Below are 20108 nucleotides of genomic sequence, written 5' to 3' on the forward strand. Positions count from 1 at the left end.
GTATTTTGATTTCTAAAAGCAATTTTGTTTCTGGAAACTTTCTCCTTACAGAGAAGCCTACCATGCAAGAGTCCACAGTGCCAGATTCGTAGCCTGCACACAGCATCCTGCTGGTGATGATTTTCATGTCAAAATATGACTGGCATTGTTCTAAGGAAATTATGCGAACCTCTCCTTCTTGAAGCTTGAAAGGCACTGAAAAACAGAATTAGGTGTTTACACAAATTCACAAATACTTACCTATTATGTCTCTATGAGGTACGACAAACATTTCCATTGGGATACATTATAAATATTGCTCTCTATATATGTATTAAATGTAAGGAGCACTATGTGTTGCATTCTGGAGAAGGACTAAGCACACAGGGACTGGTGTGACATTTGCTGTTTATTGATTTATTAGCGCATTGACGTGCTGCAGTTTGTGACTTTTAAGATGGGGGCAGTGGTGGGTTGGAAATAGTAATGTGAGAGAGATAGACAATAGGTTTGATTCACTGTCCCAGGGCAGGATCTCCCTGTTTCTTGGTGTCTGTCATGGTAAAACCTGGTAATAATCACAGCCATTTTGGTTATGTTAGGGTAAATCTGACTTACAGAATGTACCAGGAAATCAGGATTTGAACCTAATGAAATTATTGTAATATTTTCAAGGGACAAAAGAAGACTTCTTCCTAGTCCAAGCAACTGAATGGGCTCAAATTCTAATCAAAGTTTTTCAACCTAGGCTATGTAGTACTATGCAGTACTAAATGCGATGTAGCCACAGTGGGTTTTGATGCTTCCTAAAACCTTTAAAATCAACTCTGACCACATTAGAGAACAAAAACAAAACATTTACCAGTCTGCAAAAATATTCTGTTGGAGTTTTTTCCCTGACATCATATAGAGATATTTTAGATGGGTAGAGATCCTAGTAAACAGCTTACCATTCACATATCCAATTTAATTTTTACCACATTTAAACTGGCCACTACAACTGAAGTTCCACTGAAGCAATATGGAAAGGGAGATTTCCTCACCCAGCGTACGGAAAAGCCATAATAGCAAAGAAAGAAAGACAATGGCTAGTGCAGTAAAAGTGTTGGGGCCAGGCTAGTTTGCATACTATTCATGCAGAATCATTTTGCCTGAACAAAGATTTACATAACACAACAGTTCTTCTCAAGGACCGTGGCAGCCCCAAAATAAGAAAACACACTAAACGTTCTGATCAGAGGTACAAAAACACCTCTTGTGACTGTGGAATAAATTGTCTGACAAGTACAAAATGATTCATGACCCAGTTCCTCCAGCCTGTATGCCAGTGCCTCCAGCTTTCTCTGAGCTAAGAGTGTTCCCCCCACACTGATGAGCTGGTACCTTTGCAATGCCATTCTGAATGCAACTTAGATGCGTAAAATCATAACTAATGCGGGGGCCTTTCTTGATAGAAGTTTCCAGATCCTCAATATTTTAAAAAACTCAAGTCAGTGTCTAAGTAGTATTAAGGAGCATAAATTCAGGCTGCCGCTTGAAAAAGCTAGGCTATAGTCAGCTTGATCCCTTCAGGAGTAGTTATACTTCCCTAGTATTTACTAAGATCCTGTAATAATATAAATGGATAAAAGTTAGTAACAGTATCACTTTTTTGATTAACTCAGTAGAAGCTTCACATTTTTCAAAAGTCACAGAAATACTCTTAATCTTACTTTTGTTGCCCATGTGTCCCCAGCCTGTGATGTAGCAGTAGGTGTCTGGCTGAACCAATTGGCTCTTGCTGGGCAAGCAGACAGGTCTTACATAGCTTGTCTCGTTGATGTCCTCATCTAGTTCCACAATGCTGATATCATAGTCTACAACTGCTCTGTTGTAGCGTGGATGGAGGATGATGGTCCTCACTAGTCGGGTCTGCATGAAACTTGATGGATGATCAAGATTGCTAATCCCAAATACTACTTTCCAGACAGCTGCATTTTCTCTCCTTTGTAAAAAAAAAAAAAAAAAAAAAAAAAAAAAAAAAAAAAAAAAAAAAAAAGAGAGTCACTATCTTTCTTTTAAGCCAAAATACCCAAGATATTTTTCTCCCTTTATGCACACTGCACTTTGCAAAGCATACAAATACTACAAGAACAAAGTGGATATTTGTGTATTATTCCTTACAGTAAAGATCTGAGCAACAGAAGTCAATGCTTTCCATTTCCCTCCTCCTTGTAATCAAATACATTAAAGTTGACTCCATCAGAAGATACATAACCATGTATTAGTTGCTGAATTAAAGGCTGTCAAAGTCATCCCTCAAACAAACTTAGTTAGTTGCTTGCATGCTCAGTGGTGGGCACATACAAATTTTGCTAGGGTGAGAACATTATTCAGCAGTCTGCTGCTGACAGCATTTAAGTCTCACTGAAAACCCTAAGCAATTTTATTATGTAAATTAAATATTTTATGATAGCCATGGGAAAAATCCCTTATTTATTCAGCATTCAGTCTGTGCCAAGTATACTTTCTATGGCTAAGATCAAAGGTTATTTTGACTCATAAATTTTTTTTAGACTCTTTTGGTAAACATACAAGACTACAAAGCAATGAATGTATGTATGGTATGGGGGGAACACTGAACTATTGTCTATTGAGACACATCAGAAAAGCCTAGATTTTATGAAAGGCTTCAAGGCTGTAATCTGTCAATCCTAACTGGTCCCAGGATTAGTTGCAGGTTCTTTGTGGTTTCTAATTCATCTGTGATGTTAAAAGCTCTCCAAAAAGTCACCATTTTTCACAACTGCTGAAAGACAACTCCGTGTAACTAAGCACCTTTGACAGGACTGAAGCTTGTTCAAAGCAGTGTTAAGTAAAAGCATGCAAAATTTCAGCTTTTTCATAGAGCTCAGCGGGATTTTAATTCCTGTAATTTGTAAAGAGATTAAGTCGCTAAATCAAGACTATGTTTATCTTAAGATAAATTCTTAAATTGATAAAAATTCTGGAATTTCAGACTGTAATGATAATTTTTGCATCATGATCAATTCATTAACTGCTCCATAAAGTTACAGAAATGAAGTGCTAAGATTATTTTTATACTATTGTGCTTATGAACATTGTAAAATAGCATTGCCTAGAGAAGTAAGTAGTCAACCAGACTGCATTGCCCTACACATAAAAAAAATATTTAATGTTTCAGGTGCTTTAATGTAATGTATTTCAAAATGATCTTGACAAAACTCTGGGGACTATAAGAAATATAATAAGAAAACTCACAAACAACACAATGTTAATGCAGTTCTGTCTATTTATGCCCTCTACAAGTATTCATGGCTATTTGTATTGTTTATATATGGTCCTTATGTTTTGTATTCCAAACTTCACATGAGTTTTACAAAATGGAGCATTTTGTATAAAGGACTAGAGCACTTTAAAATAACTTGTTGTCTTACCTGATTGGTTTGGGAAATTTAAAAAAATAATTTATGTAAAAAAAAATTGTGACATCAAGAATGGTCTTGCTGATATATATTGAGCTTACAAAAAAAAGTTCTTACAAAAGAAGAATTTCAAGAGTTCAGGCTTCTGGGTACATCCCCTCAAACTATACAGAAAGGAATTTTATCCAGGAAATTCGATAGCAGTCCAGTATTGCTGAAGAATCAACCTCTGTCCCACACTTTATTTTAGAACACCAGAAAGTGTTCTTCCAAAGGATAGGAAATATTCCAGCAGTATATTTAAAAATAGATGGAGAAAGAAGAGAAATTCCTTCTGGATCCAAAATCTGATAAAATACTCTTGTTTGTATTATACAGGTTTATCAAACTGTTAATTTAGAAGGACAAGCACCAAAGAACTCAGTTGTTCAGAAATAAAAAGACAAAATGCAAATTTTTACTGAAAAAGGGAATATGATATGAAGAAGTGTAAGTTCAAGAGTCTTGCTTAACATAGAATTTCTGCTGGCTTAAACACAAAGAAAGTGTTTAGTGCAGTTTAAAATAATTTCCAGTGAGCAAGCACCAGTTTAAAGCACAATTAAGCAACCATATGCTAGAGAAGTACTTGTAACTACAGCAGAAAACATTTCTTTAAATTTCCTTTAGAAACCAAATTACAAAACCTTCATACAAAACAAAAAAATCAGGTAATAAAGCTCACTCTGCAATATGATTCATTAAAAAGAAATATTGGTTAGCACCAAAAAGCTGGCAGTAACCAAAACAGTTGCATATAAACATCCTCTGCACTCCAGATTGTCCTCCACCATGGCCTCTGATACCAGGAGGCACTCAGTTGTTAAAATTGGCTTGTTGATGACTGCAATCTTAATATAAGAGTGCACTGTGTAAAAATAAAAGGCAATGACTTCAATATGTCATTTGCACTGTGAGTGAATACTCAAAGTGTATCGAGTTGTTCTTGTGTATCGAGTTGTTCTTTTTACCAGTGACCACAGCGTTTTTTCGGAGTTTTTTCTATGCTTGTACAGAGGATGATTTTTAAACCCATGGCAGTTGTATGACTGCTATAGAATTAGTGCTTTGGTCTTCTTCCTTTTCCTGTTTCCTGTTGAAAGGGCATCTTCATTTAGCTTTCATCAGCAGAGATGCCAGCAATGAATAATAAAACAGATGAAAACCTACACCGATGTTGGTTTGGACCTTTTTACCTTATTTTGTAGTCTCCTAAAACCAGGTCTCTGTGACTGGCCGTTGTGCAAAGGTCTCCACCTACGCCCCGTGTGTTTGGCAGAGGGTGAAGGAGTTGGTAACTCATGCAATACGGGAGCAGTAAAACGTCTGAGCGCGCTCACCCTTCGAAGCAGTGTGCCACGGTCAGGACCCATCTCCTCGCGATGAGAACGCAGCCGCAGACGTGCCCGCTGGGCTCGCTCTGCAGGGAGCACTGCCAGGGCCAGCGGCCCGGCCGGCTGGTCCTGCCGCCCAGGATCCTCTTGCTCATGCGGGCGGCGGGCCGGCGGCCGCAGTCTGCGGAACAGCCGCGCGTTAGTGGGACAGCACCGCGCTGCAGGACGGCTGGGCACGCAGCCTGGCACACTCCTGAAACCGCCTCACCTACTGCACTGTTGGCCCAGCCACCAGCCAAGGCAACGCGTCAAACCAACGCGTGTGATACGCTGCAGTGTCAAACGCTGAGCCACTTTTTGCATCCCTTTTTAGCAAAGGATTTGCTCTCCAGTTATTGATTTTGCCTGGATTAGCCTGAAATATTAACCAAGGCAAGTTTGGAATCTTGACTTCCTTTCACTCAGGAAGTTTCCTGATGCTTTTCTTTTTTTTTTTTTTTTTCCTTCTAGCTAGCAGCATGTGTGGCCTACTTTGTATTGTCCAGAAGAATTGCTTCTGGAAAATCTGCTCAGCTAGTAACAAAGTTTTTCTTAAATCAGGTGTGCAGTTAATGTCATGCTGTTTTACTCAGCTACACAGCAAAAAACGCACTTTGCCTTCAGAAATTACCAAGGGAGAATATTTGAAGATATGAAGATATTCTAGTACTTTGTCCATTACACTTTACAAGCCACTTCCACCAGAAATTACACCACATTGCCACCTGCCAGTTACTATTCTAAAATAATCCTTCACTTTTGTTTCACTTTCTTTTCTGGATTTGAAATATGCCAGGCTTGTTATTTATTCTGTTTATACTCAGTCTAATCTAGAGAACAAAAGAAGACCACCAGTTTCTGCAAGTAAGTGTCCCAAGGGAGGATATGCTGCCATTGCATGTATCTGGGAATTTAGTGCTGAAGAAATAAAGTAGAGCAATGGTTATTTGGTACCTTGTAATTCTTACTCTGTTCATTTAACTTCATAGAGTAAGCAATATATGTCAGAACAAAACACCTTCAACGAGCTTTTTGAAAGCTCCTTTGAGCTTTTGCCTTTCTCTGACAAGTAGCAAATGTTTTGATTAGTTTCCCAAATTTAGCTCCTGTCTTGTAATTCCTTTTCCCTGACTCAAGCTACTTCATAGTTCAAGTGTTCTTCAGCAAAGCTCTTCTTGTCTGTAGAATATGCTTTCATCAGAGATTAAGAATTTCTGCATTTTCAAACCACTTAAAACTGCACAACCTGCTGTGCCAACAGACTTGGTCCATTGCTTTCTACTTCTGGCTCTTCTGTCCTCTTGAACTTACCAAACAGATCACAGCTTCAATTCCTAGGCAGATAGTCTGCTAACCACTCTGCTGGTTAGGGATATTTTCAGCAGGAAATTTTATCCAATTACTTTTTGAAACCTACTGCTGACAGAATTCTTTTTGTGGTATCAGGAATGGACTACCTTAACAAACAACATCCTAGTCAAAATATAAGAAAAGCTGATGAAACTGAGTAAAGTAGGGAAAAATAAACCCAGTGCAAAATTAGATGTTGCAGAGGTCTAGTAAAAATTTCAGAATGAATCCTGAGTAAACATCTGCATTTTTTAAAGTTATTTAACACATTTTGAAAGTATTTATTTTATAAGCACTTCTCTCTTACCTTCTTTGGTGCAAAAGAGAGCCACTTTGCTTCTGCTTTGACACGTCTGTCTAAATATTGAAACAAAACATGGTGGAAATCTCATTAATTGATTCATTTTGGTAATTTGAAAATCAACACAGGTATTGTATTCATTGCTGTCATCCAGCTGTTAAAAATTCTCTCAAACTGTTAAAAGACACTCAAGGAGTTTCTTATGCCAGATCATCCATAGCTTCCAGCATCTGTCTGAAGATAATTCAAAATATTAGTTCAGCTTTACAATATATTTCATGATTTGTTGTCATATATTTTGTAGAGTACTTTGCTCCTGGGGTGTGGATCCAGCTCTGAGGTCAGTTGGGATGCACAGCCTGTCAAGTTCTTATTTACATCACCTGAAAGCACAGATTTCCAATCTCCTCTTCCTTACACTCAAAGGACAGGATTTTTTTTGAAATGCCTTTGCTAACAGACAATCTTTCATGCCCTAAGAGTTTGACTACTTTAAATGAATCCAGAAAGTCTGCATAAGTAGGTATTATACTTTCTTTTGAAAATCTTCAGGTAAGAGAGGGAAGAATTTATTTTTTTGTCAAGGGAGGAGAAATCACAATTGAATCGGCAAGCACTGTTGCACAAGTAGCTGACTGCCTTTTTATTTCCCCAGGTTTTTAATTCCTACTGTGTACATGCTTTTCTGAGGCAGGTGCAGAGCTGAATACACAGGTCATTTCTTTGCCAGGTAATTATTTGCAGACTTTAATCCCAGCAGGTTGGTACTATCTTTAAAACTGCAGCCACCTAAAAAGAGGCTGCATTTCATGTTAAATCATAGATACTAATGTGGGCAAAACAACAGTGTCAGCCAACCCACCAGATTACCTTGAATCTGGAATTTAACCAAACCTTTGTCCCTTACATTGCATATACCATTCATACACTGTAAAAATCAGTCTATTTCTCTTCCTGAAAACTCAGTCCACAAAATTATTTTTCTAGAGTAGAGATAGACAACCAATTTCAGGAAATTAGATTTTGTGCACAATTTTGAAAGACAAAGAATACACACGGAATATAACTGAGACCAGCCATGCTCGTGCTTTACATTTGTTTCTTTGACTTACCATATAGCCAGCTCTAAAGAGAAAACTTTTAAGCTTTGTGTGCACTGTCTGTATTGTGCTGTTCCCTCCTATTAAAACTGTATGATTTAGTGGTGTATTTGTTAGTTCTTGGCCAGAAGCACAAATGTTGTACATGCTGCAGCTGACCCAGATGAATACACACAGACGGCAGGGCTCAGGAGCACTTCCCAGTCATCTGGACTGGATGCCTGATTCAGTCAAAATGAAAAGAGCCTCACCCTTCATGCACCCTTCCTCCTCAGCTTCTCACTTCTTGTTATCCAGTTTCTGAATTCAGGGGGATTGGAAGATCTGCTTCTTACATGTATCTTTCATTTATGTTATAGATTTAACAATAATCCTCATTACTGATGCTTTCCCTCCTTTAACCTGCACTTTGGGCCAAACTAAATCTTTTGTGACTCAGAGGCTCCAGATCCATTACTTCATACATTTCCTAGCAGACCTCTTTCACAACTGTCAAAAAGTACCTTGAAATTTCTGCTTTGCACTTTAGTGACTGAACAGAATATGATTGTGGATCTGCCTTTGCATCTGGTCACAACCCAAGGTGTTTATTCTTGTATTACTCTGAATAAAAGTGTTTAGATACTGTTAGGCTAGAGGAAAAAGACAATGAGAAAGGAAAATCAGAGTTAAAAAGACAACTTTCAATTATTGTTCAGTAATGGCCCTTCTAGATGAAAAACTATAAATTAACTTAAAGGAATGGGGAAAATACTAATGTAAAACAAAAAAAGGTACAAAATTGAGATGTAAGAAAGTAAAATTAGGTCCTTGCAGGCACACTCTTTTTAGTATTCTGCCACTAGGGAAAACTTTGAGTATAGAAAATAATACAGCCAAGCAAAAGAAACATAGATTTCTTCCTCAGATTTTTGTCTTCACACATATTCTATCTCTTCAGTTACCCAAGACAATCTTTTCTTGTGAAACACAAGGATTTTCTATGGAAGAAGGATGTTCTGAAAGCTCCTGGGCATTTCCAAGAGAATAGGGAAACCACAAATCTTCTTTTTGAAGAATGCAGTTGCCAATGGGGATTAGATGGCTCTCCCCGTTTTGGCCTGGATTTCTAGTTCACTGGCACTTCAAAGTCACACTTTGAATGTCCCAACCATGAGATCCTGGCTTCTCATTAATAACTACATGTTTAGTTGGGTTAATTAACAGGAATATAGCATCCTCTGAAGCAAGAGCTAAGGAAACTGAATATAAGTGGATATAGCGTCTACTGAAGGAGCTGTGGTTGCTCCAAATGGATGAATCCAGAATGCACAGGCTGCAGAGGATGGTAAGATGTTGCTGCAGATTTTGCTCTAGAGTACTTACTGTGTTACACTGAGCTCATGGGCACTCTGTGCCCCCTTCCCCGGGACCCTGTGACTCTGATCAAGATAACCCTGGACCCCTCCTTCCTGCCCCAATGGGGTTGGCGGAGAGCCAGGGAAGCCCACCCTGTCCAAAGTCTATATAGACCCCTGACATCTCCTATTCATGCTCTTTTGCCCCACTCTCCCCATGGACACCACAGAATAAAGAGAGCTGAACCAATGTATATCAGGGTAAGAGCCTCTTTTGGAAATCTTTGCCATCTCATGATATTCCTCTCCTCACAGCCTTGGACCTCTGGGCTAGCCTGATATTCAGGGGGCTGTGCGAGGGGGGGAATGTCATTGCTGGACTTTCTTGTTCAGCAGAGATTTAACAAAGCTGTCTGGTTCAGGTGTTTCAAGGGCATCACCTCTGTATTACTCAAATGCTCTTATTCTACCAGAATGGGCCCCTGAAGATTCACAAAATGGTCTCAAAAGAGACTACAGTGGTTGTAGACACTAAAATAATTGTAGACTGTATCTTAACAACTTACATGGGTATGTGCTGGGATTTATACACACAAAGCATGGGAAAAAAGAGCTTACCAGAGAGTTTGTCATCCTGCATTGATAAGTGACCACCCACAGCAGTGAAATAGGTCTTTTTTAAGCTGTTGCTTACCCATTCACTAGAAGTGCATGTAAAGTCGATGCATTTTTATTCTTCCAATCTGGGTGTAGATTCAGCCATTTTTGGTCCTGCATTTGCTCACTCTCTATTACAATTTCTGTTTTGGATGGTCCTCTGAAACAAATGAAAGACATTGATAGAATTTCTGTATTACAGTTATGACAGTGAAGAGGCCCTAACACACCTGTTTACTCTAAAGACACATGTCTGAGTGATATGGCAAAGCCACGAGTGGCAGATACACAGGAGAATGAAATCACCCTGAGAAGCCAGGCCAGCCAACATGTGACTGTCATGTTGTATTTCCCAACAAGAAGCAGAACTGAAATCAGGAACAACAAGACCTTCTGGTAGCATTTACTGTAATGCACACATTGATACCGTTTTAACAGTTTCTTGGCCTCCCAAAATGAAAAAAAAAAAATTAGATCTTCATATGTAAAAGAGGTAACAGATAAAAATATTTTCTTACATTTCTGTCATTGTAAATCCATTAAAATTTAACAATGAAGAGCAGTCTAGGCCTTGTTAATAAGACTTGAGAGTATCTCTAAGCCCAGGCTGCCTGTTTTGTGAAACAAAACAAATCACTGGTGACAATGTCGAATTCATTGTTCTATAGCAACCTAACAAGTATGAGGGTTAGAACCAGGAGATATTTTCATATATCCACTTCCTCAAACTAGTTATTGTCTGATAGACTCAAGAAATTGCTGTTGTATTATACCTTGGCTGCCAAATGGAAAAAATTACAGCATTTCTAAATTACTTTACTTGTCATGATGCTTTCCAGCACAGAATCATTCATGATTAGCCATCGATCCCTGTCACTGACAAGAACTTTGAAGCAGTGCTCTCCCAAACAGCAGTCAAAGGCCAAATTCTAAATCCTAATTCATGGAAAAAAGAATGAGAGAATTTCAGAAAAACTGTGATGTGTCCTTAAATTTGCTTGTGAACCCAATCTCTCATGATAGTACCTGGTAATGCCAGCCAGGATATTAGTTTGCCTTTAAATCCAATTCTCAATACTGATTGTATTTATCTAAAAAAAATATTTAAAAAACCACCAACATTCTTTACCCACTTGATTGCCTAAACTAGCAGAGATCAAAGAATTCTGTTTTATGGTAAAGTTGTCAGTATAACCATATGGAAATATTTTCAACACAGCTGGCAGAATAAGCCAAACTTCGAGGTCACGGCCCTGGACCCTGCCTGCTACATTACTTATTTTTCAGAACCTTCTCTGGGCATATTAAGCAAATATCATTCCATGATCTACTAACTAGAATGTGCAGGCATATGTTTGCTGCAAAAAGAGCTTTCTTCCTCAGTGACTGCTTTTAGAATTCACATAAAGATCTCCTCTCTTCCATACTTCCCACCCTTTTTCCTACCAAACATATGCAAACTTTTTTCTTACTATGACATTCTGCCCTATGATCTCTGAACAATGATGTTCACCATTTCATAGCTGCATTCAGTGGTATTTTATGAACTTGTAAACACTGTCTGATCTATAAAATATGTAACTCAAAAATGTGCAAAAATGTGTGAGTATCATGCCATTTGATTAATCTGTATTATACCAAATACCATACCTTTTTGATGAAACCTGCAGTTCTGAATTACAGATTACAGTGATGCTACAATCAGAATTAAGTAGACATGTACTTCTAAATCAAGGTAACAACCTACAAAACAGTCATACCTGCATGAAATTTTATAATTATTTTACTTAGCAAAAGATCATACCTATACCTTTTTTCTTTGGTGGTCACAGTTTGATATAAATCACTCAAAACCAGGATACCTTAATTTTTATCATTAGAATGGCCTATATAAACATTTATGTTCCCCCCTTGATGCTGCTTATAAAAGAATATTTTTTAGATAGGCAAGGGCTGCCACTTGTTTCCTTTCATCAACTTAATGAGAAATAGCCAGAATGAAGGGGAACAAAAAGTCTCATTTCTAGATGAAGAAAACTGGAGGTAATGGTTAGCATTTGTGTAGAGACCAGAGCATTCTCAGAATTGCTAAAGAATGAGAGAACATGAGCTAAAAATCTTAGGAGTAAACATTCAGGCTGGTGAGAGTTTCTAGGTGTGAGACTTCCAGAGGGGCTGCTGAGCCAGGAGCACACATTACACCAGGGACTGTAAATCACTCAGGGAAAAGGTGGGAGGTGGAGCAATGGGTACCCACTTTAGCCAGCCCCACCCTGTGCTCCACAAACACTGCAGCCAGCAGGCTCGACTTGGTCCCTCTTGGAGCTGTAGCACACGTTTTCTTCTGAGTTTCTAAGACAACAAGTTTATATTGCTGATTACTTCTACACATCAAGCTACATCTTCAAGTTCAAATACAGCTCTCCTGCCACTTTTTTAGTTTAGTAGCCTGCTGAAGTTGCAATATCTTTCAATATGTCAGGCCAAGCAAATAAAGACTTTTTTTATTAAATGCTTCCAGAAGGTCTTTCATTTCTCTGTAGTTTTCTGGGTTTCCCCCTTGGTTTGAATATACCATAAGTGCTTTGCTCAGAAACTTGGTGTGAATTTTAAATTACTGCTTTTAATTATTACCTTTACTGGCAAAAAGCAAAATTGAAAAAGTATGTTGACTGAAACCATACATACTGGAAGACAATGTGCAGTTTTGAGGTACATTGGTTTAAGATGATATTTAGAAACAGGAAAGGATCACACAAATGGGTTTCAAATCTTTGAAAGGCCTCTGGGACTGACTTATAAGGAGGGGTTGAGGGTACTGAACTTGCTTATTCTTGTGAAGAGGAAGCTAAGGGGCAATTCAACAGCAACCTGCAATTACTTGAAGAGAAGTTAAAACAACTGAAAAAAAAATTTCTCAATAATGCTGCATGGTAAAACATGGGAAAATGGCCTAGACCGACAGCTTTGGAGACTCACAGCACATGAAAAGGAAATACTTTTTCATTAGGAAGGTGAAGCAGCCCTGAAACAGAGAGCCCTATCCATCAAAGTTTTCAAGACTTGGCTACAGCAGAGCAATGGTTGAAGCGATCCCACTTGGCAATAGGCCTGCATCATGTGGGAGAAGGACTAGATGTTCTCCAGATGCCTGTTACAGTGAGGATTTTATGATTCTTTTGCACAGCACTCACTGTAGTGACCAGAGCCTATGATGAAGAGCTGAATCTTAAAGAACGCCAGTAGTTACTGGACCAGACTTTTCACACAGCAGAGCATGCTTTAACATTACAGAACAGTCACTGAATCACAGAATCACAGAAATAATTAGGTTGGAAAGAGCTCTGAGATCACCAAGTCCAGCCAATATCTGTATGTAGATATCTGAAATACCTACATTGCTTCAGAAAGTTTATTAATGCTACCTGCAAACTTAAGACATTCATACCATGTTCATAATAACTCACACATTTTGAGTGGTGATTTTTTGGCCAGATAACTCACCAGGTTCATATAATAAATTATAAATCCTAGCTGCACCACAGGACTTGATAACATCTTACAGTGCTATCTGGATGAAATTATTTGCATACTCAAGTATTATTTTAAAACCCACATGGTTCTGAAAGTCTGAACAAACCATAACATTTTAATTTTCTCATGTGTCTAATATCTGCAGTAAATCTTTATAAGCAGAAGAGCTGCACTCACTAGTCCTTCTGAGCTCAAACTACTCAAACATACACTCAATGAATAAATTTTTGGGTTCCTGTGGCCTCAGCCTATGGGCTTCTCCAAGATTGTGTAAAGTTCCATATCAAAGTAAGTTTACAATAGATGCATGTAAAAATAAAGCAGCAATGTTTTATGACTTTTTTCTCCTCTATTTGAGGTGATAGAAATACCAAGTTTAGTGGTATAAGACAAGTGTGACTTTCACACAGATTTTCATTATGTCCTCTGCACTGCTTTCAAAAATGAAATGGGATTAGGACATATGAAAAAATTCTTCCACAAGACTTTCTTTCACTATAATGTTAACTATGAGAAACTCAGCCAAAAGAAATCTTATGAGGCCATCTGATCCATTCCCCTAATTCAAAATAAGATCAACTATATCTAAATTCTCTCTGGCAAATTTTTGTGCCTCCTGTTTGTATGTAAATTTAATGAGAAAGAATCCTCAGCATTTCCAGTCAATATATACAAGCAATTTTTTATAATGTTTATTCTTAATTTTCCTACTTGTCATTTAAGCTCATGTCTCTTTTTTCCATCAGAAATGGAGAGCAGCTCATTCCTAACCTTCTACATATTTCAAGACTCCTATAACTCCTTCCCCCTGACTGACCAAGCAGAGTTTCCAACCCTTCTCCACAGACCATGCTTTCTAGATCTCTGGTCATTTCTGTTGACCAATTCTCATTTAGTCCAAATCTAACACAAAGTGAATACCACAAAGTGATTACAAGTAAACATTCTTGTTTAATTCAGGCCATTTTGCCAGCCTGTCAAAAATTTTTTGAATTCTGATCTTGTCCTCCAAAATGCTTTCAGATCCTCCCAGCTTGATGCTGAATGAGAAATTATCAGGCCTGCTCTCCACTCTATCATCTGAATAACTCACAACACCATTGTAACCTCCCAGATACACTGGCATGCGTCTAGCCCCCCACCAATACATCTTTACGGTCTGAAAATAAATCATCAACATTCCCATATCATTTCATCTCTGTTCATAGTTCCTTATTTATTTCAAAAGTCATTTCACATAGTGTGAAAGTTAAAAGTATATTGCATCTGAACTTTTTTCCCCATCCACAGTGTGTCTGGTATTTCAAGAAATAAATTAAGGGACTCTGACATTATTTGTTCCTGATAAATACATTCTGTCATTAAGACCCTATACTGCTGTAATTTGTTGGTAATTCAAGCTAGGAATGTGGTTTATAAATCTTTGTATCTCATTCTTTTATCCTTTTTAATGAAAGATGACATACCAGTTTTCCTCCATTCTCTACAACTTCTCAAACCTATGGCTACCACTACTGTCAGTCATAATGGACACCCACCAGAGCCAGAAATATTAAATGCTCTTAGAGGATTTCAACAAGACTAGCTACTTTGAAATGCAGTGTATTACCCATTAATTTCTTACTCTAACCCTCTTTCTTAAGTCTTTGCTAACTTAGTAAAGTAATTTGATTTCCTAAGGTTTCTTCATGGTTTTGTTTTGGGTTTTTTCTTGCTTTGCCTTTTTTTCTTCCTGGCTTTTCACATTTCCCAGGACACTTTTGGTTCTACACCAGTTCTTGTAGGTTTGAGGTACATGCTCACTCTCTCTAGAATTCTACTTTCCATTTCAGGTCATCCTACAGCTTGTACCTTGGCCAAGTTAGACTTGCTCCTGCACAGAAAGATGTCTGCTAGATCTAATGACCATCACAGGGCACATAAAATTCTAATATATCTAGTTCCTTTAATCTGAAAGTTTATTTTAATCTAAGTCAATTAAAAAATATTTAATAACCGATAAAATCAGTTACTAATAAAATGAGGCAAAACATTTTGCAGTAGCACTTACATAACTCAAGTAGGAATTTCTAACTTAAATTTTACTAGTTTTTCAATTGAAATTTAAAAATTAGACTATTCCTTTAATAAATTTAATTTCAAGCTAGCAATTCTCTTATGTTTAAGAGAGGAAGTGTGTTTAAGAGAGGAAGTTTTAGAATTGAGAGAGAAAAAGAGAATCCTGTGTTCTACATTATAAATGAGCTCTCAGAGGAGAAAAATAATGTTTCATTAGATAAGCTGTACAATGGAAATATTTAATAAAAAGTTTTCAGAGATTTCTAGTCTGCTACTTGCTGATTACTGTGCACAACAGTAAATCAAAGTTTACAGTGAAAAGTAAGCATTATGTCTTTCATACTAAATTATAATGGAAAACAAAGAAAACAAACTAGAAGGCAGGGACTAATTTTAGGTCATGAAGTTCATCACTGTTTGTAACACATGTGGGATACTTCTGTATAGCATTGTATTCAGTACCCTACTGTCCCTATTCCATTTGGAAAAACTAATTCTAATGTATTCAAATTGCAAGTTTAGAATAAAGTATAATCCATAAACTGGATTACTTCTTTCTTCCAAGTCACAGTGACACATGTCAGTATAATTCTATAATTCCATTCTTGCAGGCCTCATGTGACAGCAGGTTTGAGAAAGGAAGCTTTGAGTTAGGCTAGAAGGCAATGGATTACACGCATATGGGCACTAATTTAAAGCAAATTAGACTTATTTCAGAGCTGGAACAGCATCTGTTTCCTGTCTTGGTCTTGAGTAGAATTCTCTAAAGCCACAGCTGTGCCATACCATATGGACTAAAAGATCAACACCTTGATTTTAACAGTATTAAAATCAGAGATATCTGAAATTTTAAAGTAAAAACATATTGAAATATATAAAATAGAAATTAAAAGTATTCACTGCATTGACTGATAAATAAGTTTAAATTATTCTTTAAATTTTTTGGTAGAAAATCACTGATAATCACTGTGATATTTTAAGGTTTCAAAATCCCTCAGGCCTATTTCCTAGCTGACAAACCAGGCAAACCTACAAAGAATGAGTGAACTTATACTGAAAAAAAAATTACTCACTTGCTTTATCTCTGCATGCTGGTCTTGGCTGGGATAGAATTAGTGTGGGGCTGTGTTTCCGATTTGTGCTGAAAACAGTGTTGATAACAGAGGGCTGATTTTGTTCTTGCTGAGCTGCTTCTCACCCCACTCAAGCAGCGATGGGGCTGGGGGTGCACAAGGACTCGGGAGGAGTCAGCCAGGACAGCTGACCCCACCTCTCCAAAGGGATATTCCACATCCCACAGCTTCATGTTTGGTATGAAGAGTGGGAGGAAGGAGAAGGAAGGGGCAGATGTCTGCAGTGAGAGCATTTGTCTTCCCAAGTCATCAGCACAGGTGAGGGACCCTGTTCTGGAGATGGCCTAACAGCTCCTGCCCATGGGAAGTGGTGAATGAATTCCTTGTTTGGCTGTGCATGGCTTTTGCTTTACCTATTAAACTCTTTTAACCTCAACCCATGAGCCTTCTTTCTTCTACTCTGCTGGATTGTCTTCTCCCTCCCACCAGGAGGAGTGAGCAAGTGGCGGTGCAGGGCTGAGCAGCTGGCTAGCATTAAACAACAGCACTCTCTTCTCTGACTCTGGAAATTATAGGTTTCATAAAGTATAAATTTGTAGCTAAACTTAAAAAAAGACCAGTTGGGAGCATCTGACATTAAAGCTTCAAATACAATCTAGATTTTTATATCTGAAAGTATTAATTCAAACTCTAAATAAATTCTTCAACCTCAAAGTAAAGTCATTCATTTACAGTAAATTAGCTTTTCATTTTAAAAATACGAAAGATGCATTTAAGAGAAAAATGTTGATTTGAAACAGAATTTTAGTTCTTTAATTTCAGTAGCTTGAAACAATTAACTTGATTTTTCAACTTTTTTCCCCCTGTAATGAAAGTATTCACTGAATTTGAACAAAGTTCACTTGTTTCTTTGTTCAACATCATCCTTTACAGAATTATTATTCACCAAGAGATCTTCCCATAGTGTAATTTATGCTTCTTTTTTCAAGACATGTAAGGTTTTTATTCCTTTATTACCAATTTCTTCTTCTGTCATCTCTAACAGAACTTGTGAGCCATATTCTCACAGTCATTTTAAAATTTTTGAGCTTACTTTTTATATCTAAAGCTAATGCTGACATCATTTCCTCAGCTAAGATTACCTTTGAAAGGACACCTTGTCTGTTTAATGATACAGGGCTTATATGCAGAGAACATCTTTCATTAGGATGCTTCATAGGAGTTGAGGAGAGGGTGTGGAGGTCAAGTAAGACTTTCCTGAATTACACAGCAGAAAGAGCAAAACTGAAGGAAGACCCATTTGCCTGAAAGCTTGGCTGATAAAAATGCTGTGTTCCTTGCAGTCCTTGACCCTCTCAAAGTCTTAAGTCACCTCATTACATGATAGAATGGGTTGCTCAGAGTCCCATGCAACCTGACCTTGAATATTTCCAGGAATGGGTTGTCCACCATTTCTCTGGGTAACCTGTTCCAGTGTTTCACCTGCTCAATGTAAAACATTTATTCTTTATGTCTAGTCTAAATCTACACTATTTTAGTTTCCATATATAAGTAAAAAAAAAAAAAAAAAGCTACCATTCATTGTAATTCCTCGTCTAAGGAATTAAGTCTTCAATTTGATATTTCACATGCATTATTTTTCTCTAAGAATAAAGAGAGCTATTAAAATCAAGTGTTGCTGTAAGTAATTATTAAATTATTCATTATTAAAGACATCTGCATGGCCACAAAATTGGGTGGTTCTGCAGTGTGCTCTAATGTGGACAGAATTTATACATTCACAGCTTTAATTTTCTGATGGAGTAAAACAAAGTTGTTCCCACTGGGAATACTTGCAGAAAAGCACTGCGTAAAACATTTCATATTTATTTAATATTTTTTAAATGCAAAAAGGAGAATTTTTATCATTATTTGAGTTCTGTGCAATATGCAGTCTAATTTACCTGCAACCTCAATGGTGAGTAAAAAGAGCTTATTAAAAACACCAATGTTATCAACCCCACATTCAGCCATTCTTGTTATAAGTAATTTAAATAATGTATACAAGACATAAATGCCAAGAGATGAAGTTCATGGCTTCAGATCAGACTATACAGTAGCATGAAACTCCAATTACAAAGTCTTCCATTTCACCATATAGAAAACAATAGCCTCTGTGACACTTTCACTGAATCCCTATGCAATGTTAATGAAATAATTAAATAGCTGTATTACTCATATTACTCCTTTTGGAAATCAGTTCTGGTAATGCATTATAATCTTTGTTTTTCTTATGGCTTTTCAAAGACAATTTACTGTATTTTTTGCAGTGCCACTCCAGAAAAACTTGAGTTTCTAAGAAAATCAGGCTTCAGGTGTCTGACAAAATTGGGCATTAAGAAAGAAAAGACAAACGCTAGTCTGGTTTTCTGACATAATGCATGAAAGAATTAGAAATTAGTCATACTGTAGACTTCAGATTTTAATTTCCCACTGCCCTTGACAAAACTGCCGCTCCCTCTTAAAAAGATCTTGCAGAAAAATTGACTTCTAGAACAGAAGTCACCCTGTTAGACAATGGGAGTTGTGAGATTTAAGAACCATTTTTGTCTCTCATGTTTCTTAAAAGTGTAGGATTGATAGCACCTGTTAGCAAGCATCAGTGAAGAAGCAGGAAGGTGTAAGTTTCTACCCATGCTGTTTTCAGCCTAGGCACACCTCTGAAAAAAAGGAGGGAATCAGAGGTGTAGTGAAGAAAAGCAAACAGAAAAGACACCTCAATTCAGTTGGGGGATCAGACACATTTGCCTCTTCCTAGTAAGAGACAACTGTGAACATCAGAGCAGCTGGACTTGTTTTTTATCCAACAGTTATATTTTGCATCAATTATTCCACAATTTAGTGTGCATGCAATAAGACTCTTAGGCTATTTCTTTTTCTGAGTCCCACACAGAAACCCTCTCTTTAACAACCTGTTGTCCCGAGATGCCCAAGTTAAATACATACATTTGTCTAACTTACAGTATTTATTGCAGAAAACAAATAAATGAAGATGATTTTTCCTGTATTTCCTAAGTCTGCTTTAATTCTTTAGGAAGAAACAGAGTATTACATTGCCAACCAATTCTGAGCCTCAGCAATAACTGTAAGTTCAAGTACTGAGACTTGGCAAAACACCATTATATTTTCAAAACACTCTTAATAACCATAGTGTAACATTTATAAAGTGGTGAAAGTGCCTATTTTTAAATGAAATTCTGTTCCTGCCATAGTTCAAAAATTTTGTTACCTCTTTTCTCTGTAAACCATTTCCACAATAGGTCTAACATTGCAGTGATCAATGATAGTTCACATCTAACTCCAGAACTCCAGTTGTCCTAAAGAAATTTGTCAAAGCTACAAACTACTGACCTTACCCTAAACCCATCTGATTGCAGGCCAGTTGGCTTAAGTTTTCTTGCCACTCATCAGCACAAACATGGTTATCAGCAGCTGACCTGTGAATGGTCAGGAGCATCAAGGAATTTGTGGTTTTAGACAGTGTAACTGGAAAGAAAAAAGGAAGAAAACTTCAGTATTATTTAAAATAGTTTTATAGATGGAAAACTGAAAACATACAACTACATTCAAGATTCTTCCAAGTTGCTGGCACCTTTCCTAGCTTTACTTGCTGAATAACTATGCAATTTAAAACCAAGGCAAGTGTGGTTATCAGAACCTTGCTAAGAGTAAACAGCATGACACATTGAGAGAGTAAGAGTAAACCCAAATACTTCTAATTCACCAGCACAGATTCACATGAGTTGCTGATAGCCTTAATTTTTATAGCCTTAATCTAGTTAGAGAACCTAGATAGAGAGACCATCATCATTTCTTCTCTCTTAATATCTATAAAAAAATTCA

The 20108-nt window shown here is 37.3% G+C and overlaps 1 protein-coding gene across 1 annotated transcript in view; it reads right to left on the reverse strand.

The window, feature by feature from the left end:
• CORIN (corin, serine peptidase) overlaps positions 1–20108 on the reverse strand; it is a 113168-nt gene that overhangs the window by 3544 nt on the left and 89516 nt on the right. Inside the window, exons 16-21 of the mRNA XM_021526370.3 lie at positions 19622–19751; positions 9599–9721; positions 6474–6523; positions 4784–4958; positions 1692–1963; positions 62–195 (exon numbers count right to left, since the gene is read on the reverse strand). Coding sequence (XP_021382045.1) covers positions 62–195; positions 1692–1963; positions 4784–4958; positions 6474–6523; positions 9599–9721; positions 19622–19751 — 884 coding nt within the window. The remainder of the gene's footprint in view (positions 1–61; positions 196–1691; positions 1964–4783; positions 4959–6473; positions 6524–9598; positions 9722–19621; positions 19752–20108) is intronic.

This window comes from Lonchura striata, chromosome 4 (genome assembly GCF_046129695.1).
Source record: "Lonchura striata isolate bLonStr1 chromosome 4, bLonStr1.mat, whole genome shotgun sequence".
Classification (NCBI taxonomy): domain Eukaryota; kingdom Metazoa; phylum Chordata; class Aves; order Passeriformes; family Estrildidae; genus Lonchura; species Lonchura striata.